This window comes from Fusarium proliferatum (genome assembly GCF_900067095.1).
Source record: "Fusarium proliferatum ET1 genome assembly, contig: FPRO_scaffold012, whole genome shotgun sequence".
Lineage (NCBI taxonomy): Eukaryota > Fungi > Ascomycota > Sordariomycetes > Hypocreales > Nectriaceae > Fusarium > Fusarium proliferatum.
Window position 1 is genome coordinate 803,618 of NW_022194801.1, and position 24,662 is coordinate 828,279.

The 24,662-nt window shown below is 48.0% G+C and overlaps 10 protein-coding genes across 10 annotated transcripts; 5 read left to right on the forward strand and 5 right to left on the reverse strand.

Annotated features, from left to right (window-relative positions):
* Positions 1–151: 151 nt before the first annotated feature.
* FPRO_13364 (uncharacterized protein) lies at positions 152–1,093 on the reverse strand (the record flags this gene model as incomplete). Its single annotated transcript, XM_031222808.1, has 1 exon — positions 152–1,093. One exon carries the CDS (start codon positions 1,091–1,093, stop codon positions 152–154), a length of 942 nt encoding a protein of 313 aa, XP_031088230.1.
* Positions 1,094–1,823: 730 nt separating this feature from the next.
* FPRO_13365 (uncharacterized protein) lies at positions 1,824–2,747 on the forward strand (the record flags this gene model as incomplete). Its single annotated transcript, XM_031222809.1, has 2 exons — positions 1,824–1,989; positions 2,047–2,747. The coding sequence occupies 2 exons, from the start codon at positions 1,824–1,826 to the stop codon at positions 2,745–2,747; spliced, it is 867 nt and encodes a 288-aa protein (XP_031088231.1).
* A 155-nt stretch (positions 2,748–2,902) lies between these two features.
* On the reverse strand, positions 2,903–3,676 carry FPRO_13366 (putative dolichyl-phosphate beta-D-mannosyltransferase; the record flags this gene model as incomplete). Its single annotated transcript, XM_031222810.1, has 2 exons — positions 2,903–3,521; positions 3,573–3,676. The coding sequence occupies 2 exons, from the start codon at positions 3,674–3,676 to the stop codon at positions 2,903–2,905; spliced, it is 723 nt and encodes a 240-aa protein (XP_031088232.1).
* Positions 3,677–5,097: 1,421 nt separating this feature from the next.
* Positions 5,098–5,961, forward strand: FPRO_13367 (uncharacterized protein; the record flags this gene model as incomplete). Its single annotated transcript, XM_031222811.1, has 2 exons — positions 5,098–5,131; positions 5,279–5,961. 2 exons carry the CDS (start codon positions 5,098–5,100, stop codon positions 5,959–5,961), a joined length of 717 nt encoding a protein of 238 aa, XP_031088233.1.
* Positions 5,962–6,816: 855 nt separating this feature from the next.
* Positions 6,817–7,215, reverse strand: FPRO_13368 (uncharacterized protein; the record flags this gene model as incomplete). The annotated part of the gene is made up of 1 exon (XM_031222812.1): positions 6,817–7,215. The coding sequence occupies one exon, from the start codon at positions 7,213–7,215 to the stop codon at positions 6,817–6,819; it is 399 nt and encodes a 132-aa protein (XP_031088234.1).
* Positions 7,216–8,265: 1,050 nt separating this feature from the next.
* On the reverse strand, positions 8,266–8,670 carry FPRO_13369 (uncharacterized protein; the record flags this gene model as incomplete). The annotated part of the gene is made up of 1 exon (XM_031222813.1): positions 8,266–8,670. One exon carries the CDS (start codon positions 8,668–8,670, stop codon positions 8,266–8,268), a length of 405 nt encoding a protein of 134 aa, XP_031088235.1.
* A 3,548-nt stretch (positions 8,671–12,218) lies between these two features.
* FPRO_13370 (uncharacterized protein) lies at positions 12,219–12,752 on the forward strand (the record flags this gene model as incomplete). The annotated part of the gene is made up of 1 exon (XM_031222815.1): positions 12,219–12,752. One exon carries the CDS (start codon positions 12,219–12,221, stop codon positions 12,750–12,752), a length of 534 nt encoding a protein of 177 aa, XP_031088236.1.
* A 438-nt stretch (positions 12,753–13,190) lies between these two features.
* Positions 13,191–14,304, forward strand: FPRO_13371 (uncharacterized protein; the record flags this gene model as incomplete). Its single annotated transcript, XM_031222816.1, has 4 exons — positions 13,191–13,254; positions 13,315–14,004; positions 14,061–14,187; positions 14,244–14,304. 4 exons carry the CDS (start codon positions 13,191–13,193, stop codon positions 14,302–14,304), a joined length of 942 nt encoding a protein of 313 aa, XP_031088237.1.
* Positions 14,305–18,541: 4,237 nt separating this feature from the next.
* Positions 18,542–21,692, forward strand: FPRO_13372 (uncharacterized protein; the record flags this gene model as incomplete). Its single annotated transcript, XM_031222817.1, has 3 exons — positions 18,542–18,634; positions 18,691–19,242; positions 19,296–21,692. The coding sequence occupies 3 exons, from the start codon at positions 18,542–18,544 to the stop codon at positions 21,690–21,692; spliced, it is 3,042 nt and encodes a 1,013-aa protein (XP_031088238.1).
* Positions 21,693–22,240: 548 nt separating this feature from the next.
* Positions 22,241–23,742, reverse strand: FPRO_13373 (uncharacterized protein; the record flags this gene model as incomplete). Its single annotated transcript, XM_031222818.1, has 2 exons — positions 22,241–23,648; positions 23,696–23,742. The coding sequence occupies 2 exons, from the start codon at positions 23,740–23,742 to the stop codon at positions 22,241–22,243; spliced, it is 1,455 nt and encodes a 484-aa protein (XP_031088239.1).
* Between the last annotated feature and the right edge of the window lie 920 nt (positions 23,743–24,662).

Genomic DNA, 24,662 nt, shown 5'->3' on the forward strand with positions numbered 1-24,662 from the left:
AACTGGACTGGTCTCAAGGCTTGCAAATATGTACCAAACTTGCCCAAGTCATTTTAATAGGAGCTCCAAGTTTTCTTGCGTCTTGTAGACGTGATAGATCAACAACACGTATTTTCTGAAATGTACTAACCGACATTTCAAAGCCAAAGGATCAAGCATTGTACGAACGACGCCAATCGGCCTCCTCAAACTCTCCCAAATCGTTTTCAAGAAAAACAAAGTCAACCGCGATTGGTTCTTGGCTATGTGAGCGTCTTTTCCAGCTGCGTCTCTTCCACTCATCCAGTGAACTGAATGAACCGTAGTCGTGCGTTGCATTTACAACAGTGCCGTTCTCCTTGGAGACACTGAAATCGTAACTCGTTGAGCATATTTTGCAAGAACCATGAGGTACACGACTTCTTTCCACTTGCCCATTCTCAAGCGGCGTTAATTTGCGTATCAACGACCACGATACGCGCTCGTCCACATTCATCAGCGACCTACCACCCAAAAGATCTAAGTGGCTGCAGATAGGGATGAAAGCGCACGAGGGGACGTGAGATGCAGGGAAGTCGGCTTGGAGTTTCCATTCTTCGTGTAGGATAAAACGACCATTCTTGATCTCAGGCGTGGCAGAGAAGTGCAAGATTGGTCCCAAAGAGCCGTTGGAGCATGTTTGTCGATAGGGCTGCATAATATTTGCAGCTGCATGTCTATAGAATCCTCCAAGTCTGTTGTATTTCAATGCCAGTTGAACGTGCTGGTGTTGTAAGTCGTAACCGGTCGCCCAACTGCGCCGATGGTTGACCGAGTAATCCCAGCAGATACGGGGCTTTATCGAGGGGGCATGGCGGTTGAAAATGTGAAGCATGCAGCACTTCCCACAGAAGTAGTGGTCTGGCAGTACGTATGCGAGACCAAGCAAGAATTCGGCCTTGTCTTCAACGTCGGTGTCGACCAAGGTGCGGAAGTCCCTCTTTGCCAGGTACCGCATGGTCCTGCAGGTCTGTGAGAGCCAGTACAAGCCGCAAAGCTCTGTGTGATCGAGAATGGACAGCAGAACTTCAACTGGGAGTTCCAGCAGGCCACGGCTTCCGGAGTTTGTTGACATGATGGATAGTTGGGCTTCGAGTCGATGGAAGGATACTGATTGATGAACTTGGAAGAAAGGCACCTAAAGCTTGCAAGAATTTAGATAATATTTATTGTAGTGAGCCCTAAATTACAGTTTTTGTCTTTCTATATAAACTCTGAAAATAAGAAAGTATGCGAACTCAGAAAGCATCATCACGAAGTGTAATTGGGGGCATGGTACGAAGTACGGCTGGTACATTTCAGGGAAGAAGTATCGATGAAAGCAAGAACCTCAGTATACCAAATCCTTGAGATGGTGGCTGCCTCTATCTCCGTGCCGAAATGATATTTCTATACAGAAATACCGAAATCCAACCAAGGTATAACTTATCATCAACGCTGATATATCACATCTCCGGGGGAGGGGTGCAAAAAAACCTGGGACCTTCTTTGGAAGTGACAAAATACTTAAGTAATTCAAGGATATTTCAGGCATTTTCACTGCGGACTTAGTGCATCTTTAGACTAAATATTTTTGACTGTCGAGGTCAAGGTCAGGATCTTTTTGCTCCCTAATGTTATCCCCCGTCAAGCCCGGAGCTACCCCACATACCGCCATTGAGCCTCGGCTCAAATACGTCGATCTCGTCGATCCCCGGGGCCATTAAAGGACCTGAATCCGGGGAAATGTCCATGATTTATGGTCCTGTTCATTATTTCAATAATTTACTTGAATAACCCGATAACACAATACACAGTAAATCAACATGTCGGACCGTGTTAGTCAACTCGCTGGTCATCTCAACTACCCCAAAGGCCTACTCGCTGGCCAAGTAGCTATCATCACAGGCAGCGGCCAAGGAATCGGTGCAGAAGCTGCCAGGCTCTTTGCCAAAGAGGGCGCGAAAGTTGTTGTTGCAGATATCGACGCGGGTTAGTGGCCTTGTTCTTTGCTCATAAAACATTGGTGTCTAACTCTAGCTCGAATAGAAAAGTCCAAGGCTGTTGCTGATGGCATCAATAAGAATGGCGGCCAGGCTATAGCTGTGCCCGGAGATATTCTCAAGGCAGAATATGTCAACGATCTGGTCAAGAAGGCTGCAGAATTTGGCGACGGAAAGATCAATATCATCGTCAATAATGCGGGCTACACTTGGGACGGTGTCATTCACAAGATGACAGACAAGCAGTGGGACACTATTCTCGCTCTTCACTGTACTGCCCCTTTTACTCTCGTCCGCGCAGCAGCACCTTACTTCCGCGTACGCGATGGTGCCCCTCGATGCATCGTCAATATCTCATCTACGTCTGGAGTGCACGGCAATGCAGGACAGCTCAACTACTCTCTTGCGAAGGCAGGTGTCACAGGCTTCACAAAGACGATTGCAAAGGAGTGGGGTCCCTCCTTCGGCGTGAGAGCGAATACTGTTGCCTTTGGACATATCCTCACCAGATTGACGGCGGCGAAGGAAGATGGCGCATTTGTTACTGGGCCAGATGGTGAGAAAATTGCACTGGGCATTCCAACAAAGCAGAAGGAGGCGGCGGGGGATAGTGCCCATGCAGATATTCCACTGAGGAGACCCGGTACTGCGACTGAGGCAGCGAGCGCTGTTCTGGCTGTGGCGAGCCCATTGTTTTCGTATGTATCAGGTCAGACCATCATGGTCACTGGAGGTCGTAATATGTAGAGTATATCCAGGCGACGAGTTAGATAGGACTCCCGGATCAGTCGAGGAGAGCATCAATTGACGAAGAAACGTGGTATTAGATTAAACGGTACTATACTTCCCCAAACGCCCCCATCCAACAAGATGTGTCCCTTTTGTGCCTGTCATTCTCATTCTTAGACCTTGAGCCACAGGTTGAAGACACCCTGGGCATACTGAACAATCTCATCACCACCAAGCTTGCTCTCTCCATAAAGACGATCGACGAAAGAGATGGGAACCTCAGCGACGGTGCATCCCATAGCCTTCGCACGCACCATAAGCTCCATCTGGAAACTGTATCCCTTGCTCTCAGTGCTAGCAATAGCCTTCTCCAGCGCAGCACGCTTGTACAGTCGAAAGCTGCCCGTGAGGTCACTCACGCCAGGGCGGAGGACAGTATCGGCGAACAAGTTGGCGCCACGGCTGACGAACTTGCGCTTGAGATCCCAACCAAAGACACCGCCGTTTCCAGCGTAGCGAGTACCCGTGACGATATCGTAGTTGCCCTTGGCTTGAAGAGCGACCATCTCGGGGATGAACTTGGGGTGATGGGAGAAGTCGGCGTCCATGATGATGACGAAGTTGCCGGTGACGAACTTGAGACCGTGGACGTAGGCTGTTCCGAGACCGAGTTTGCCAGCGCGGGGCTTGAGGACAACGTGGGGGGAGTAGACCTTGACGAGCTGCTGGGCAACTTCTTGGGTTCCATCGGGGGAGCCGTCGTCGACGATGATGAGTTCCCAATCGAGGTTGCTGCTTACGTTAGCATTTGCCTGTCAAATATGTATGGCAGAGAGTACTGACTTCTCAGTAAAGGTGCGGTTCAACAACCAGGTAATGATGGGCAGGTTCTTGCGCTCATTGTAGGTTGGTAAGATAACCGAGTACTTGTTCTTAGTTGTGGCCATGGCGGGCGATTAGAAGGGGGGTATCGTTTGGAAGAAGGAGATTAAATGAGGAATCAAACCCAAGAGAAGGAAGATCAAAGTTCGATTGCGAACGACAAAATGAGCGTGGGAAATTCGGGGGATCGCGTTTGGATGTCTCGTCGTTATTCGCGTCAAGCCACTCTAAGGGGACACCTTGAAGCTGGCGATTGGGGACAGACAGGGGTGACTAAGCTCACGATGGCTGCCCCTGAATTGGATGTGGCGGTGCGCGACTTTCTGTGGCTGGTGAGGTACAAGCTCTGGTTTGGCCGATGCCGATCTGCTAACATGGATTGATTTTGGACCATGACATGACTTGCAGATTGCAGGGCTTGCGATTGTCAATTCTGCGTCATGCTGGTCAGCTTTTGAGACAGCAGAGGCTTTGCTTGGCTGGTCACTTGAGGTCTTTTTTTTTATATAGGTCATCGGCCGATTGATCAATATCAACCACGGCTTAATAATGTTGTTGAACAAGAACGTTTCCTTGCGTCACTGGACATTTACCGCCTGGTACTAAATGAACACAGAGCCTCCCGTCTCTTCCTCTCCGCCGACCTCGCGTCCACTTCCCCAGCAAAGTCAAGTACCGGTACTAAACCCGTCCTGTGTCTCACTGGTTCCGGCGGTCCACACCTCAAGTCCTCTGTCTTCCCAGATCGGTGGCTTACAATTGAAGCTTGTGGTTCCTTCGAGGAACTCCCGACCCACCAAAGCTCCCTCTTGTTCCCCGCAAAGCACGCAAATGAAGCTGGGAAGCAAAAGGACTGGGAACTGGGATCCTTGACCCAGAACCCAAAAGCCAATCCGAGATGACGACCAAGTCCGTCCCGATCTACAGAGTTCACACCGTCAAGTACGGGTGTTCCTTGGGCTAACCTCACAGTCCACAGAGTCGCAGTCGAGTGACGAAAGGGCGCTTTTCCTTGACCCAATGCGTGCTATGCGTTCTCCTCTTCCAATTCCCTTGCTCATCCCGTCCAAGTATCCTGTCACTCGTTCCCCGCGGGTGAGGAACCTCGATGCTGTTTGTGCGCCCTCCGCCTCGGCCTCGGAGCTACCCATGCCTTACCAATTTGCTTCTGGCTTCTCTCTGTCTGTCCATGCTGCTTCTGTTTCTAGGCAAGGTAGGCAAGGTAGCTGTGGATGGACATGGCTTTGTGGAACCGACCGTCGTGACTTGCCTCGTGCCTTTCTCTGCCAACCTCACTCACCTTCTTCGTGTCTCGTTCCCCGACTTTGACCTCCTTCCTACATCAACATTGTGAAGCTGCCTCACTCTTGTAGCCTCAGAAATTATCGCAAACATCTCGCGTATCCATTATTGACTTCGCTGCGTCGCGCAAACACACGCTCATAAGCTAGAGTCAACTTGCGACACCAATTGTTACGTCATCATCATGTCGGACGGAATCGCCCCAGCTATAGACAAAGGTATGTCCCATCGCCAGTCGTCTCAATGGCCTCGTTTCCATCGCGTCTGATGCAGCGCTTCGCAATTGGCATGTTGGCGATGTCCGTTTCGACCTCCGTGGCTCAAGACTGCGCTTATACACGAAATTCTGAGCTGACATGCCCTAGTCGGCGCACCTGAACCCACGGCCCCCGAGGCCGAGGCCGGCGCTCCCACTTTCGACACCGCGACAGCTCCTTCGGAGCCCGCCAAGCCGGAAGAATCCAAGCCAACTGAGGGAACCGGTGGTCTCAGCGCCCCGCCGAAGCCCGTTGAGGTTGCGTCTGTACCAGAGACACCCGTCAACAATATGACACCCGCAGGCGGCACGCCACGACCCGTGCTCAACCTCGAAGAAGAGCCAAAGGAAACGCCAAAGAATGAGGACGAGAATGCGTTCATCACTGATGCTCCAACATCGGCGCCTGCTGTCTCCGCCCCAAAGGATGTTCCTATGACTGACAATGCTGCCGACGACAAGCCAGCGGGCATCAACGGCGCTAGTAAGCCCGAGGTCAACGATGTCGCCGAAGCGGCTGCAGGCGAAAAGCGTAAGGCTGAGGAGCCTCCTGCTGCCACCAACGGCGCATCCGCTCCCAATGCGACCGAGAAGTCGGAGTCGGAGTCGGAGGAGCGTGCTGAGAAGAAGGCTCGCGTTGAAGATGTCGCAGATGAGCCGACCGCCACCGAGAATACTTCGCCAAACGGTAAGCACGAAAACGGGAAAGCTGCGAAGAAGGACAAGAAGGCCACCCCGGTTGCCGGGAAGACGGCACGTAAGACACGAAGTCAGGGTCCTGTTGAGGTTTAGTAGCAATGCGAATTTGCAGGCTTTTCCTTAATCTATCATGATGGTTTATGAATGCTGCAGCACATGATTTAGGGGTGGGACGGCGAAAATGGCGGATGGGAACGGGAAAAGGAACATCATCCCGAGATCTGCCTGGTTCAAGGATTTGTGGGTATATTTGTGCGTCAGGTAGTAAACACTGCTTGCATTTGCCATTTCATTAATTATACAGTGCTTTATTGATAAGAATGGTCTATTAGCGATTGTGTCTGCCGTGATATTGCTGTACTAGACTGATAACACCTGCGCTGCTCATTCAAGCTAAGCCCAACCAAGTACCGAAGACCCATCCATTGTTTCCTCCGTTCACAGCGCCAATTTCGGGGATCCGCCTCGGAGAAGTGGAGTAGGTTCTGAACGTCAAGGCCGGGATGCAACTTTCGTTTGCCAATTGGCGGAGTTTGTGTTGAAATTTCATGATATTCCGTAAGGGTGAAGTGAAGAGCTGTCTATATGCTGGTTGATGTGTTTATGGTAATCGTGAATGAAGTGAGTCGTGCTGAGCTGACAAGGAAAGAGAAGAATGAAAGCATCAAGAGATGCCTCAACAAATTGATACCGGGAGTTCTCATTATTGCTGAGTCTTTGTAGAAATTTCCCGTGGGGCACTTTTCTTTGAGCTGGTGCGGTAGGCTTTTGGTGCTGAGATGATGGAGAGGCAAAAGTTGCTGTGTACCTAGATTACTTGAGAGGGAAAAGATTCTCTGTGGGCACTTCGCTCTCCAGTGTCCAAAGCCGATCAAATATTGTCGCTCACAAAATTTATACTGGCTCTGGGCTGGAATCTAACTCCCAAAAATGCCATTTCGTATGAGATTAGTACCAATAGTACTGCACGATAGTAAGATAGAGATCGTTTATTTCCTCGACCACCTGAGCCTCAGCCTCCGGAGGTCCACGTCTGCCATATACTGTACCAAAGAAACAAGCAACTACAGCGGTCGCCATAGAAATCAGGAAGTCTAGAAAAAGCTGACTTGCCTTGAATAGCCGACCATGTAGCCCTTCTTCGATCGCGATGAGCAAATGTCCGAGCATCGCGAATACAGCGACTGCGAAGATCGTTTGTCTATAGACGTGGTGACACAAATAGTACTTGAGGCGGTGGATGAGGCTGAGATGGCTGGGAGCAGCTGGCATAGGGCCAGTGATCATCTTGAGGATGCAGCTGCAGGGTATAGCCGACAGGACCCAAAGTGTGTATATTTCATACATGGCTGTTGGTTTTGAGACGAGGGCATCGTATGCTTAGCTTGACGATGTGAAGTTTTGAGGTTGGAGTTTTTCGGTATGAAGGTGACGAGGAAAAGAAAAAGGAGTGAGGTTTGAAATGGAATGAGGGCTATTTATACCACTTTACAGAAAAATAAGGCAAATACACTTTGCTGTGACTTTATAAAACATTAATAGCATTCATACAAATGAAACTTAAATAAAGGGCTTCAGAGCTGGGACTGGCAAAACGAGTGTCCCACCACATCATTAAAGTATGTCATCTTATTGATCTGGTAATGGCTGGATGGAGGTGTAACTTCCAACGTTAAGTTGTGAATCGTAAGCAAACCTTTATTGCGCTGTCTCCTTCTTCCCAAGTTGGTGTGAGTATCGTGCAGCTGGCTCCGGGCGTTGATGACTTCCCCTGAAAGGACTCCTTCCTGCTCTGCAAGCAAGAGAGGCAAGTGAAAGTCTCAAGATGAGCTGTATTGTTGCTAAATGGGTATATCGCGGCTTCCATTTCTACAAAGATTGGAAACGGAAGTTGCTCAAGGCGAAGGGAGATATCAACATGTTTGTTGGACTTAGTGATTTCCCTCTCTTCATACCAATATTGGTAAAGACATTCGCTACTATAATGCTCTTTACTTGCGCTACATCCCCTGTCTGATGCTAGTCGGCATATCATGCACACTGAGTTTTGTCGCTTCAGCCCCAACCCCTCCCGCTTAAGATCCAGGGTTTCTGACAACTTGCTACGTATGTTACTTGATTTCTTACTCTAAAAGTCTCAACTGCAATAACACATCTGGCTCACAACTTGGACATTATAACACAATGCCTGACCAATTTCTACAGCATGAATCAATGTGACTTAGAGTTGGGATTGGGCCTATTTAGGGCTTGAAGCACTTCACTGAGCTTCATATAAGCTTTAGCTATTATTTGGGCTGAACTACATTGTCAACAAGTATTAAACTTTCTCGATAGACGCAGAGGACCCCAATAAAGCAGTACTCAACCTCCCAAACATTCCATCTTGTATAAAGCTCAGTACCAATAGTACATTATGACTGAAAGATATAGATCCATCCTCTCGGAAGCCTCAGCCTTTGGGTCTCCACGTTTTCCATATACTGTAAGCAGGAGAACAATAGCTGCATACAGCAGCATCACTGTCAAGAACTGCAAAATGGGAGTTGGGCTCGAAGATGGCCACAATATACTGGGCGAATATTTCCCCTCATCGATCGCGATAAGCATGTGGCCGAAGAAGAGAAGCGGAAGCATACCGGCGAGCGTCTGTCTATATGTGCTGTGGCATAGATAGTACTCGAGGCGGCGGATGCAGCTGAGATGACTGGGAGCTTCTGGTGGAGGGCCACCGGTGCATATCCTGAGGATGGCAGCATAGAATGGAGCAAAGAGAAACAAAAATATGGTTGTGATCATCATTTTCGATGTTTTCTCAACAAAGATCTCGTAGTAAGCAGTAGTGAACTGAGGCTGTATCCGTAGCTTGACGATTTAGGACTTTGATTCTGGGGTTTGAGGTGTGGAGGAGATAAGGAAAATGGAAATGAATGAAGACGAGTATCAGAAGGGCGCTATTTATATCATTGTGTAAGAAACAAAGTTCTCATACTTTGCTCTGTTGCCTTGCCCAAACATCGATAGGGTTCATACAAATGGAAGTTATTTAGCACCAAGATGTTTTCGAAGTTTTAATGGCGAACATCCAATGAGATGAAAGGAGTTCACAGAAAGTTTTGTGAATACATGAAGCTTTCCAGTAGGCAAAATAATGAGGTAACTTATCATCCATCCATCAATCTTTCTCCAATAGGAGAGACTCTAACTTGAGTTCCAGACATCAATCACAATATCCTCATCTAAAAACGTTCTCAAATTCACTCAGTTTTCCGTGAGGCGAGGTGGAAACTTTCAGAAATCCTATACCGAGGCAAAAATGGGAGAAATCTTCTAGAAGTAGCCTTTCTCCTCGTCATTCAGGATACCAATAACATCCCAACACCGCGGCTTGTCTTGCAAGATCCGAATTCCTGGCGGCACGTGAATAAGACAATTGGAAATCCCAATATTAGTTGTGTTTTTGCCAAATGGGCACATCACAGCGTCCACTTCACATAAGGATTGAAAACTGAGGTTGTTCAAGACGAAGGAGTATACCTACCTAAAATCATCACTTCATCATGTAAAAGGTCCCTCTGCACTTGGCGATTTTCCTCTCTTCATACCAATATAGTTACAGACACTCGCTACAATAAAGCGTTAAAGCGATAATAACTATAAAATCGTTTTGCGTGTGCCCGAAAAGCCCTTCATCTGTATAAACTTAGCTCTCAAAAACCCTGACTAGGTAATCTGAAGTTCTACTGGATCTTGCCTAAGTGTCCCTAAATTCATTAAAGCCTTTTTGTCAGTTAGGATGGCGGGTGGCCCTACGTTGTTTTTGCCTTCCCTTGCGTCCTCCGGGCCGCAGATTTGGCATTCGATATCGATTTCAACGACCAAAATCCCTTCTTGATTAGCCTGGGCTTTCAGCTCTGTCGGTCAGCTTTCAACTACAGCAGCAGCTAAAAACCCTTCTTCATTAGCTTGTGCTTTCCGCTCTATCAACATTACGCCTGCCGAATTCGAAATGGACTTGAGTGCGACCCATTTCTCTCCATCAGCGATATCTCTCCGCAGCGATACAACATTTTCGAGTCATTGGTATGTCTCAAGCTCTTCTTCCTGAGGATTAAGTCTAATTACAGAATAGAATACTTCCCAGATAATCTAGCAATTAGGTCTTGCCTATGATTATTTGCACTACGACTACACCAGCAACCAACGCCTACATACAGAATGCCACCTGTGCAATCCTTGAATACCGATAATCTTCGATGCCCTAATCTGCGTATGACACCAACCACACCAAACTTCTGGCTATTGACGCAAAAGACCCTTAGAGGCCTCTGAAGCTCTCACTTGAGCGCTATGAGCAAATGTCCATGGGTGCCGGACATCCAGTTATTCTGGACCTCTTTCAATCAACGCCTCACACCTAGAAGTTGCTCCTATGGTCCCTTCGAATAATCCAATTCTATACTTCTTTCTTAAGAACAATCGGTCGCGGAAACTCCACCAATTATCCTAGAACTTCGACTGCGATTTGATGTGGCTCCTTTTCCGGAGCAGGGTGGTTCAGAAGTCCAACCTTGCATGCTCACTCACCTGTGATACTATATCAGCAAGGAGATATACAATCCACCCGACCCGGGCTACTTGTAGCCGAAATCCAAGCCTGGAAATGTCTCTTGGCCTGCTGCCTTCGTGCGGCTTACTCCTGTCCGTTTATCAACATATGGTCGCCTTCATTTGGAGATCTTGGGACACACGGCAATTATATCGGCTTTGGGAATACTGAAGTCCTTGGATCATCGTTCCTTTCCAACCTTACCGTAATGGCGGGACCGCTTCGTTCAGCTCCGATGCCAGCATCAATGGATCCCAGTCCGGATTTTCATTTGTGAGGGTTATGCAGTGGGCAGTGGAATAAAATGGGTTACTTCTCCTATTCAATCTCTCGTTCCATCTTGAAGGCCTCATATAACGCCAAAAACCTGATCGGCCGTTCCCAAAGAATCCCAGCTGTCAGGCCACCTCCTACCATAAAAGAAAATTACTTTTATGGCATCATTAGCGATCATTGGGAACAAGATCTGAAAGTTGTTTGCAACAACTTTTCACATTCAGTGGATTTGTGGGATTTACCATCGTGTTGCCTTGCGATGTAAAGCATCGCTGCGGCATGGACAATGACTCTCATCTTCTCAACCCCTGACCCCCGAAACAAACATCACCAGGACTTTTCTGAACCATCACAGACGGCCCTCCAAGAAGCTCTCATCAGTACCCTTGGTTTCGCTTGGAAGCTCGTAATCGTAAATAATCGCCTAGCTGCCGGCAAATCCTGCCTTCTCGATGGTTGCGCGCCGAAGATCTGCAATCTTTTTCGCAAATTCGAGGACTCTTCGTGGTGCATCTGGGTATCTTACATCTACATATTTAATGCGGTCTCCGAGAAACCTCTGTGCTATCCCGTTGGTGTCGTCGTGGCTGGCTCTTGGGGCTATGCTCTTTACGCTCTGCGAATGACTGTGACAATAACTCGTACACCACCACAGCCCTCCGTGGCTATTATTACACTGTTTCAGGTCCAATTACATCTCTAACTTCGACTACTAAGAGATTTAATCCCCTTGACAGCTTTTGTCTTCTCTCTCACTGTTGCGTCATTCCCCGACTCCAGTGGACTCGACGTTCTTGCTACCGCAGGATCGTCAGCTGCCTGTCTTTGGTACCAAGACATCATGTGCCCAGGATTCTATGTAAGTAGTCAATTGTCGATCTCATCGTGGTCAGGTCAATGCCTGCTGAGACAAGTGCTTTTCGGTTACTTATGGGGATAAGAACGTGCTGTGCTGAGATTAGAATAGAAGAGTTTGGAATAAAAGAATTACTTAAGATGCGAAAAGTGTCTTGAAAACTCCAGTTTCTCTGGTACCGCATTTTATGTATATATCTGCGGCTGATACGGGTCGAGAGCAAAGATGTGAAGGCAACTTGGTTGAACCCGAGGAGACGAATCGGGGATAATGGCTGGAAACGCTCCTGAGGGATAGAAGACAATCACTATTATCACAAATTAGAACGAAACTCAGAAAGTCCTCATTATCTTCTGCATACTAAAGTTCGAGTTTCTTTTTTTGTATATCAGAATCCAAACACCTGGGATGGGTGTCAGCAACCCTTTGAATGTCTATTGTGACTCCGCTGTTGGGGTAACCGCCCATGTTACATGCAGACCAATAGCACGAGCGTCTCAAAAAAAACCACGCATGACATATGTAAAGAACATACCAATTAACTAGCAGCTCTTTAAGTGTTTCGTTTACTGGAGTCAGTGTCGATTTATTGCGTAATACTCACTCATCATGGGTTCAGCGGCCTATCCAACGTTTGCAGTAGGTGATCATGAAGCTTTCATGGAGTTCACTCTTACTCAAGCAAAAAAGTCACCGCCAGCTGCCAACAAGTTTTGCGTCGGGGCTGTCCTTGTCAACGCAGCCACAGGCAGAGTTATATCCACAGGGTACTCGCTGGAATATTCGCGAGACTACAAAGGAGATCCAGGAACTACACACGCAGAGCAGTGCTGTTTCATCAAGATAGCTGATGAGCACAACCTTCCTGAGGAAAGCATTCACGAGGTCCTTCCAAAAGATACAACATTATATACAACCATGGAACCTTGCAATGAGAGGCTGAGCGGCAACATGACTTGCGTCAATAGGATCTTGAGACTCAAGAGCGTCATTAAGACTGTTTACGTGGGGATCAGGGAGCCAGGAACTTTTATTGCAAACAATGACGGACAGCAAAAGCTCGAAGCAAATGGTATCAAGGTCGTGTACCCCGTTGAACACTGGCGTGACAAAATCATGGAGATATCAATGACCGGGCATTGACTACGATAAATGGGCTCAGCTGAGAAAAGACGCACACTAGGGTGTTCCGTGAAACTTATCAGGCTCGAGACGACACTTTCTACCGACCCTCGCGGATCATCACCAAAGCAAGAAAACTTAGGACCGTGACCCTAAGCGACAAAAACATTTAGTCAATTTAGCCTCAGTTTAGGGGACTATTTACTCAGTCTTTTGTGGCATCCTCTTCTAAAGTCCTGAGTTTTTTTGAGGGCCGTGCCTGAGCATACGTACTGTTGGTTGCCGTTTATGCTTGATTTCATGATGAGCGACCACTAATGAGGCCGGCGGGCATATCAGTGGGTGCATGCCATCAAACCAGGAACGTACGTTATAGTTACATTTTAATAAGCCTGTTCCCCCTCTCGAAACCTGGTCGCATGTTGCGGCGTATAATGAACACGTTTAACATGAATTGAGATGGAGCATAACAATGTTAACCTAGTTGAATGCACTCTCAGGATTGATCCAGCTGTGTTGAGAGGTAAGCTGGAAAAGAGGCTCCGCCAGCGAAGCATCAACTCTGTACTGACTGATTTACTAGAGCTACCAGAGAGATGCAAGATAACTTCCATCAATGCTCATGGAGTCAGCTTTTGGGCCAAGACTGGTCGAATTGATGTTCTGCTCAGCGATGGTACGCCTCAGTCGTTTTTCGTCAAGGTCCTTTCGGAGGAGATAGGCATGAGCATGACAAAAGGAGAGTTTCATTCTATGAGCGCGATACATGAAGTCACACCAGAATTTGTCCCAAAACCCATCGCTTGCGGCACCTACGACACCATACCAGACACACACTTCTTCCTCTGCGAGTTTCGAGAAATGACGGAGAAAATGCCCGACCCTGACCAGTTTGCTTCTGGTTTGTCAAAAGTGCACCAGAAAAGTGTATCTCCTACTGGAAAGTTCGGCTTCCACATCACAACTTACGCAGGAAATTTACCCCAGTACGTGGCATGGGAAGATAGCTGGGAGACTTTCTTCGCCAAGTCAATGAAACAGGCTCTTGATCTGGAGATCCAAGTGAAAGGAAATAGCGACGAGCTAGAGGTTCTCTCGGAAGCACTTTTCGAAAAGGTCATCCCAAGGCTCCTAAAACCTCTTGAGAGTCACGGCAGAACGGTGAAGCCTTCACTAATCCATGGGGATCTCTGGCATGCGAATGCAGGGATCGATGCCGACAGCAACCAACCCCTAATCTTTGATGCATGTTGCTTCTTTGCGCATAACGAATGTATGTTCCCTCCCTCGACGGGTTCATTCATTCTGCTGACCAGTTTGGCTCGACAGATGAGTTTGGACAATGGCGACCAGCATGTAATAGGTTTGGAGATGAGTATATCACTGCCTACAACAAACTTGTCCAAATTTCGGCACCTGAAGAAGACTTTGAGGGTCGGCTGGACCTCTATAGGCTGTGAGTAAAGAAGTACACCTCTCTCTTCCTGGTCGCCGGGACTGACATCGATTTAGGAGATTTGACACTCACGTGTCAGCCCTTTTTGTAGGTGACGAGACACTTCGCACTCAGTGAGGCCATTCTTGAACTGCTGTATGCTTTAGCTCCTAATTTCTCTACAGGGTTCTTGATGTTATGAGAGATTTGGTTCAGAGATACGGATAGCAAACGATAGCAATAGAAGATACGCTGCGTCATCTAGTCAAGCCTCAGATGCCGAGACGTTGATCTTTCGATAGCTCCAAAGCTGTTCTTTTAATGGTGTATTCTAACCCTTCGACATTGAACCTTACTGGATCGCGTCTTTGTTCGACTTTGAACGTGCAGCTTCATCAGCCCGGGAGCTTGTTGCTTGCTCACTCCCACTTCAGGACTCACAGATATTGGTCTTGTTACTTCTCGTTCCTCATTGCAGCCCCCTCAGTTCTATAATTTGCCATCTGCCACTGATTCAATATGTCTTTAATTGGGGAGAGATCCAAACTATCAATTCCGAAGTTTAGCACAAGGATACTCTTTCCAAGCATCTCCATTAGTTAGTTTGTGTGCCGAGAGAGGCAAAATGAATATCTCACCAAGGGCCCCGATTTTCATGATGCATCTGATATTTTAAAGAAAGACCTAATGCTATCACTTCTCATAATTCTCTGGCAGAGAAGGATCTCGGGCTATCAAGAGATTGACTGCGGCTTCTCACCGAGCACATGAGTGAGAAGCGGAGGATTCCGTAGTCATAAGACGGGCAATGCCAGTGTATGAGAACTTAGGTCAGACTGTATCTAAATTTATCTGTGGTATAATATAGGGCTGAATAAGCTTGACTTGATCATCTAACCTCTTCTTTTGGATGTCAGACTAACTTGAGTGTCAGCCGGCTTGATGGCGCTGTTACTCGGTATACATGGCATGATTAAAATATTTGCCTTAGTAGATCAAACCCACGAATTTGGCCAGAATATTCTCAGAACTTACGATACTGAGGTTAAGCTTGCTTTCCATCGCCGTGAGTCTCATTGTGACTCACATAGCAAGATTAGGCTTCACTATGGGAGTGGAGAGAAGTCGCAGAATTGAAGGCATCACCTCTCATTTTATGGATAGGCAGCCAGTCCTGCATTAAGTTTTAAGGGGAAAAATGAACATCGAATACCCGAGATAGGGGAAACAATAAAACTTAGGGTCTCTAACCTAAGTAATATGAAGACTTGGTCAATATCAGTATAACTTTAGAAGACCTTAGACTATACGGTCAGAAGTTTTCCTAAATCTTTTGTGGAAGGAAAGAAGCTTTCTATCATGAATTGTACTTATCACGCCTCTGATATGACTCTTCCTATGAAGTTTATCATCATAAAACTTTTCCATTCACAACTTTGAGATGTTTTTCACTTTACAGAAGTGGCCTCAAGAAACATATAAAGGGATGAAAGGCCTCATGACTGAACCCACAGACTTCGATATTTTCCTCTTCTTAAGCCGCTCCAGTACGACACTCGATTCGGAGACATTAAATAGCATTCATCTGCTGTCCTTAACCACGATCCTCAATAGGAGCATACAGCTAACGATCGCCGTCACTGCACTCTCAGCTCTGCTTCAGCTGATAGGCATCTACGCCAAATCCTTTCTCAAGCATACAGGGGATCCAAGGACGCATGCATTGTTGGCATTCGCCCAATATCCGCCCTACACCCTACTTCATGAGCTGATGCTGCTCGATTACCCAGTGCCAGTTATACCCTCTGGCACCTGACCAATCTTCAACATTTTTTACTACTTATTCCACAAGCAATGCTTCGTCCTCTGTCTACAAATCTCGGCCGTTCGTCTTACGGTTAACGGAATCCAGGCAATACAGAAAAGAAGCTGGTCGCCATTTATCAACGTGGGCCGACCATTGGACAAGATGACGCGAAAGTATATTGCAAAAGTTATTATCTTCGATCAAGTTATCTGCTGGGCTTTGGCTGCTTTCCATATTTCTGGTCGCGCATATCGTTTCGAGCGTACTAGGGGCAGACTTCAATTTCATCTTGGGGACGCCATGGAATAAGACAATACGACACAACAGAAGATCAAACGCCAACAAAGCAACAAAATAATAATTCAAGCTCGCCCTCAAGAGATAGCTTCGGTAATGTCAATACAGACTATATATTTTCCTCAACTTTTGCAGTTTCTTGAGAACATTGGCCTCAGGGACCCAGTAAACCTCCCTACCCTAAACACCTAAGTCAGGTGTCAAAAATGTGAAGGATTCCTCAACATGTGATGATTTTGTTCATAGCTTTTCATCACTTCGGATAGGTAGAGATGCTAAGCTTCTTTTTCACGATGGGACCATAGTTGCGTAGATAATAACGTACCTCCCGTCGGATGAGGCCTCGTGGAATCGTACACGTCACGTGGCCACATCACGAAGAGAGGAAAATGCTTTCTTTTTCGTTGGTTGTTTCAGAATTGCGAACAAGCTTTGGTAGCTCGACGGGCCACTCGGCACATAAAACGTGAGATTTTTTATTTTTTTTTGGGGACTTTGGGTTTCCCGATTTGACACGATTTGTTTTCCCAATTGCGATCGGGTTGCGTGTCGATATGTCATTGAGCATGAACTATTTTACTAACTTGTAAGTGGCGAGTCGCGGCGGGTAAAAGGGCCTTGGTACTGGGCATCGATCAAGATCCATCTGTTTTATATTTTTGTTGCAGGGAAAGGGCGTGAGAATGGGAATGAGTGAGATTCAGTAAATGAATGAATGGTAAGGCGGTTGAGGCGCAAGTGTCAGAAACTGCAAGATTAATTAATTGTTTATTATCATTCATGCCACTCAATCCATGTCAGGAACAATGCATGACATGTCTCTCAAAGGCCACCTTGAAAGCCAACAACAAAGAGCCCAGAGCAAAAAAAGATCGACGTCGTAGAAAGAAAGCGTTGTAACGCAGGCAGATCGATCGCCAAAACTTTGACATCAACCGTTTGGCCAGCAAAGTGCCAGTGCCGGCTAGAGCATCCCATCACTTTCCCCTTCTGGAAGGGCACGTCTGTTGGAATGTTCGTATTCTCAGCGTCTTTCGAGACGCCAAAAAAATTCACGTCCCAGTTCCAGGGGATCCATCCAATGCAGGGGCAGAGGCCGAGAGGCGTCGCGTATCCAGAAGCTTGAGGGAGGGAGACGATTGGCTGACAGGGGTCTCCCGGCCCGTGCTACGGTTGAAGAGGGTCCCCACTGTAGCGGGTCGAGAGGCGTCAAAAATAGCAACTTGAGAGTCTGAAGCTGGGACTTGGTGAGGTCTTATCCCCACGGAGGCCGCGTGCCAGGGTAAACAGTTGGTTGTTTGTACCTAGTCCGTACGGAGATGGTATGAAGACTTCAAAAAACCAGCAATACATCGTATTTCTAGGAATGAGAAGGATGGTGCTGTTGGCATTTTTAATGTGGTCATTAACTGACATTGTTGATCACAGGTCTCGATCATTCTATCATGGCTACCTAGCGCTTGGTTGAGCATCTCTAAAACAGGGGACTTTTTATTGGCTTCATTCACCCTCACGCTGCCACTTTGATGCATAATGGTTGCCAAGCTTTTTCTATTGATGGCTTCTCCCCAAAAGAAAAAAACTGTCTACCTGACTGTAGAGTCTAACCCCCATGATAATAGGATCCATACCATGTCATTGTCATGGCTCCTTAGTTCTTAGTCTTGTCTTAGTCCGAATAGAACCTCCACCCCCAGCCCTACTTTACTTTACCCTTCTTTACCTTTGCCTCCTTCTTTACTTAACTTTACCTTTACTTTACTCAACCTTAACATCACATCTCTCCGTATCATCGGACCTTATCCAGTTCCTTTGTTTCTTTCTTTTTATATTACCCCATCATCGTCGCCTGTCCCTGAGTGACGCCATATTCCGTTCGCTTCGCCCCTTTTGGCGCCTCGTCCTTTCGCTCACGGACCTTCCCGACTAAGCTTCTTTAACGACACAGCGACTTTCGTTTACCAAGGGCTCTTTGTTTACGACGATTGATCTGTCAAGCGGCGCCTGACCTCGAACATCTACATCTCTCCAGTTGCCCCTATAGTCTCGTACTCATCAGCTCTTATCTTGTCTGCGATCCATCCTCTGAACCCCTGCGAATACGAGACTATCCCCAGTTGGAACCAGTCAATCTCAACTCTATACACGTGGCCGACAACAATAAAGTCGGAGAGCTCGGGGGAAAGTCGTCGTGCCATCCACTGCAGCACCGTTAGACATTCGAGATAAGCACCAACGTCTTCGCCTGTTGGCGCAGCTCGCGCGCCCAATATGGATTATACAGCCCACCCCCTCGGTCGGCGGCAAGAAGAGGATCCTGGCAAGCAATTGCTCGATCTGCTTCAAGAACCGTTCAGTCAACAGGTATGTCCTGACCCAAGATATCGCAAGTATCCGTCCCCGCTAACGCCGCCCGTCAGCTCCAAGCTGCCTCGGTGTATTCAGCTTTAGCTACGTCGATCCCAGTCACAATCGGCATTGCCATCATCTTTTCGATTCTACGACCATACCACCAGGCCATTTATGCCCCCAAGTTGAAACATGCCGACGAGAAGCACGTACCGCCCCCTATAGGAAAGGCCCCGTGGTCGTGGATCACGACATTATGGCAGACCAAAGAAGAGCAGCTTGTACCATTGATCGGTATGGACGCCACTGTCTTCCTGCGCTTCGTTCGCATGTGCCGCAATATGTTCTTTACCTTGTGTTTCACTGGTGTTGGTATCTTACTCCCAATCAACTATACTAGGTGGCTGGACTATAAGGGTGATAAAACAGCCAACTGGGTGATCAACATCACTCCCCTCACTGTATATGCTCCGGCAATTTGGTCCCAGGTCATTATCGCCTGGTGCTTCAATTTTATCGTCATGGGCTTCCTTTGGTTTAACTACAGAAAGGTTCTCCAACTCCGGCGCAAGTATTTTGAGAGCGAGGATTACCAGAAGAGTCTTCACTCTCGAACTCTAATGGTAAGATCAGAAAAAGCTACCGCCAGCAAACGATTACTCACATTCAACTGCAGGTATTCGACATTCCCAAGAAAGGCTGCTCCGACGAGGGTATCGCAAGAATTATCGATCAGATTGCCCCCAACTCATCTTTTGCTCGAACCGCTGTTGCCCGAAATGTCAAGGAACTCCCTGAGCTTATCGAGCAGCACGACAACGCTGTTCGCAAACTTGAGAAGGTCTTGGCTAAGTACCTCAAGGACCCCAAGAACGTCCCAGCTGCTCGGCCCATGTGCAAGCCCTCTAAGAAGGACCGATCTTATGGAACTTATCCCCGAGGCCAAAAGGTCGATGCTATAGAATATTACACCCAGCGAATTCGTGATCTCGAGATTCAGATCAAAGAAGTACGCGCCACGGTAGACAAGCGAGGCTCGATGCCTTATGGCTTCGCGAGTTACGCGGATATCGCAGAGGCTCATGGTATCGCCTACGCTTGTCGTAAGAAGAAGCCTGTCGGTGCCACAGTCAGACTCGCACCTCGGCCCAATGATATCATCTGGGAGAACATGCCTCTCTACAGCAGCACTCGAGGACGAAGACGGTGGATCAATAACTTCTGGATCACTCTTCTGACTCTTATCTGGATTGTACCCAACCTTGGCATTGCCATCTTTCTCGTCAACTTGCAGAATCTGGGCAAGGTGTGGCCTGCTTTCAGAACCGAGCTCGCTCAACATCCTAAGGTGTGGGGTGCTATTCAGGGTGTTCTCTCCCCAGCAATCATGTCCCTGATATACCTCGTTCTCCCTATGATCTTCCGTCGCCTCTCAGTCAAGGCTGGTGACCAGACCAAGACTGGACGAGAAAGGCACGTTTTGGCCAAGCTTTACTTCTTCTTCGTCTTCAACAATCTTCTTATCTTCTCCATCTTCAGTGTCATCTGGAGTTTCGTGGCCAGCGTTGTCAGGGATACGACTGGGGAGACCAAAGAGGATGTGTGGGAGTCCATCAAGAAGAACGACATTGCGTCTTCCATGTTCATAGCTTTGTGTAACAACAGCCCGTTCTGGGTGACATATTTGCTCCAGCGTCAACTCGGTGCGGCAATAGACCTTGCCCAACTCTGGCCGCTTGTGCAAGCGTTCTTTCTGAAGAAGTTCTCAAGCCCAACCCCCCGAGAGCTTATTGAGCTCACTGCCCCGCCACCTTTCGAGTACGCCAGTTACTACAACTACTTCCTTTACTACGCTACAGTCACCATGTGCTTAGCCGGTATCCAACCTCTGGTCCTGCCGGCAACAGCTCTTTACTTCCTCATCGACTCGTGGCTGAAGAAGTACCTTCTCCTCTACCGCTTCGTCACTAAGACTGAATCCGGTGGAATGTTCTGGCGAGTTATCTTCAATCGTTTCATCTTCGCAACCATACTTTCCGACCTGGTTGTCATGTTGACTTGCTGGGTTCGCGGCAATTCGGGGTCGCATATCGAATTCTACAGTCTGGTACCGCTGCCATTTATCCTGATCATCTTCAAGATTTACTGCAACCGTGCCTTTAACAACAAGATCACCTACTACAGTATTGTGGACGTCACCAAGACACCCGAGAACGGCATCGACCCCAAGGATAACCGTATGCGTAGTGAGCGATTGGCGAACCGTTTTGGCCACCCTGCACTTTACCGACCTCTGATTACTCCCATGGTTCATTCGAGCGCACAGAACCTTTTGCCTGCTATCTACAAGGGTCGCCTGAGTGATGGCAGAGATGTGGATTCGGGTGATATGATGACAGTCAGTGGTTACTCGGATATGGTTTCTCTCGATCCTATGCAGAAAGGACGACCAGGCAAGAGTGCCAACAATGTTCCCGGTTTCGAGTTCGTGTCAGACAGCCAGATGGACTTTGAGTATTACAAGAACCGAGCCGAGTTCGCAGAGGACCATGGTGGAGGCGAGATCTACGGCCGACCTGGAGAGATTGCTCGCCCTGGTACTCCTGGATCAGTCGATGGTAGCGATTTCTCACGACCGGGCACGCCTGTAGGCCGAACTGGTTCTCCATTTGCAGGTGGAGCAGCTCAGCAGCAACGTCTCATGTCTCTTGCTAGCAACACAAGCGGCGACACTAGCTATTCAGCATACCGACCAGGCGGCGCGCCCAACACCGGATTTACACAGCAAATGACTCTAGGCACAGAGCCCCCCGCCCGTGGCCGCAGTCCCTTGTACTCGCAAAATAACGGAAGCTCATCGGGTCTCGGATTAATCTCGAACGCCGCGGCGCCCGCATACAGCAATCTCAGCACGCCAGGCCGCATGACGCCTGTGCAATCACCAGGGCCTTCAGTCGGCGCTATGGGCGGTGGTCCTCAAGGCTACAGCGGTCTTGCACAGAACGAGGAGCCTTCATACGATTACTTCCGCGGTAATAATCGCGCGAGGAGAAATCCCGGCGAGGGATGGTAGAGACGCTCCGAAGAGGAGACGGGTTCATTGCATAAAATTTGCGAGGCGTTTGGGTAGATTGGGAACAGGTCCTTAACGACCTCTTTTGAATTGAATTCTGGGATGAGGTGGACTGATGTGAGATGATCTGGGCACACCTCCAAGAAGAATAGAATACTTTGGATTATAGCTTTTAATGCACAATAGCCCTTAACATTTCACAACGGGAATATGAATATTTTTCTGAAGAAGCACAAAGTTCGTATCAATCATTATGTTAGAGACTAAAGACTTGGCTTTGCGCTGATCTTAAGCTTCAGGTGACATGGGCATGTCCCAGATCTCGTTTCATCCCTGAAGGGTCTTCGGGGTCTCCTAGAGGTCCGGCATTTTCGGGTTCCGACTTGGCCGTCCCGGAGAATCGTGGAACCCGGGATCACTCTCTCGCCGAGTTGCCGTTCACAGCCTTGAGTGTCACTCACCGTGGACAGGCTTGAGCCATCGAGACCCTGTACCAAGCTCCCATGCATACGCCAACTCTACCGTGGCTCGCATCATAACCTTTCAGGCTACGACTCATCAGATATTATCCCCGTCTCATGCAGCCGTCTTAGATATGTCGCAAGATCTTCTTTCAACCCCTCAATGATCTTGTCTTCCACAAAGCCATCATTCCATGTAATCCCCATCGTCAAGGGGCCGTTCTTGACACTTGCAACACTAACACTCATTGGATCACTTGCAACCATGACACCATTTGTAAACAGCATGCGATGAATACTCCTCTTATCAGCCCCTTCAGCAGGAGCTCTTAGAGTGCCGACGTTGCTAACTTCCCACGATCGAGGTCGGGGCTGGCCATCCTTCTTCCGTAGAAGTGCTTTCCAATCAGTGATGGTCGCGAGCACCAACATGTCATCGTCCACAGGAATTTTAGATGTCTTTTTCTTGAGCTCGTCTTTGACTCTCCTCGCGTGACTCCAGATAAGGTGATTGATCTCATCACCCTTTGCAGCTTGAAAGGCAGCCACGAATGACGAAGAGTGCTCGTGTGACATACCGGTCACAGCACCGAATAGTGCGTCCTTGATAGCAGGGTCAGCATTAGGTGATATGTAGGGACGCATGCTTATCGGTGTCGACGAAATGAAGGCTGGGGCGGTAGGAATACGTCTCGATAGTGATGCAAGGACAAGCGCATGCAAAAGACCTGTCATAGAAGTCCCGTGAGCGCGCGTCTCTTTGAGGGCAGTTGATACAACTGCTGGTGGGATATCCACAGCTACCAAGCGAGCCTTGTGACGATCGAAGTCAACAGGTTCACCGGCCCATATCTTTGGCGGACCAGGAGTGAGGAACGAGGGTCGGTATCGTTTCCACAAAAGAGTAGCTCGGCCAGATAATGTCGACGTATAGTCGATGACCTTCTCTTGTGGTTCAGGGAGTACTGGTGGTTCGGGAAAGGAGAGGACTTCGGGGACCGCCGGGTTCGCGGGCAGGTAGTTCAGTTGGGCGAGTAGTTTCTCATGGAATAGCCTTCCACCCATGCCGTCCATAAGTGAGTGGTGAAAAGCAAATAAAATGTTCTCAAAGAGAGGATCTCCGTTATCTTCTCCGACACCGGACGGTCTGCCAACAACGACCCGCCACGGGGGTCTTGTTTCGATGTTCTGCCAGTACTGGTCATGCAATTCGCAGTGTAAGTCGTTCAGACACTTGTCATGATCTTCTTCAGGGCCCCAGGTACGAAATTCCACGAAATCATCCAGTCTCATCTCAGGCACGTGTGTGAAATAGGCTTCCATGTCGCCTTCGCCCTGGATGCCCACTCGGAGCATAGGGTTCTCATTGATGAGATTTGCTACGGCGACAAGAATGGCTTCATTTGAAGATGTGTTTGACGGGACATTATAACGCGCTGATATTATGACACAGCGATACAAGCCGAACAAGTGATAGGCAGCAGAGCCAGTCTCTCTGGCCGCTGGTTAGCAAGCGTTGACTAGGTCGCAAGATTGACTGACAGGATGCCTAGACGGCGGGCAGTGCGGATCTCGGGGTTGTTTGTCATTCTGACCATTGATTTGAACGAAGTTGGGATTCATCAGCTGTGGTGGTTTACGATAACTTTGTATCTTATGTCCAGTTTGACAGCAACCAACAACCAACAAGTATCCAGCACGATATCATGTGTCGTCATATCACTGATAGATTAGGAAGGAGGAGCGAAACAAGACGAGTTGGGACGAACTAGGGTAACTACTTTATTCCGTCTCACATCAGCGTTTGGGTTGCATTCATATAGAGATAGCAGAACGTCTAGGCTCACTACATGTAGAAGCGTGAACTTGAGCTACCTCCTTTAATCAACCTTGATTTTTGGGAAAGGCACAATAAAGAAACTCATGAAGTTGTGCCGGTCTGCTCCCGTGAACATCAAACAAACATTCTTTATTAGAGTTGATTAAAGCTCAAGCTATTAGTGATAGGGCTGAGAAGATAGCAAAGTGCCCAACCATGCTTCAAGCAGATTGGAGTGAATTTTGCAAGTGTCAGCGGGTATTGGGACGGACGAGTTACTTATCTGAGCCAGTTCATAACCGTAAAGATCATTAAAAAAGCGTGTTATTATGACACTTACGGGAGCTGTAGGTTAAATTGGTTGATGATGCCGCGGTAACGGTGAGACGTGGTCGGTGGAACGGTGACCCCACCTCCGTTAATGACGGGACGGGTACACTATGACAGGCCCCCCATGCTCGGCCACTTTCTGTGGCCTCCAACGCGTTTAAACCACGACTCGACAAAAACATTTGGTCAATTAATTTATCTTTTGCGCGCGCTGTTGATATTTTGTTTCGCGACTGTACAAGATACCCGACCTCCAGCTGTACGAACATTCAGACACACTGTCACGACTATCACACCTCAGCGACCATATACCCATATACAAATACTTTTAGTCACCATCGCGATGCAATGAAACGCGCT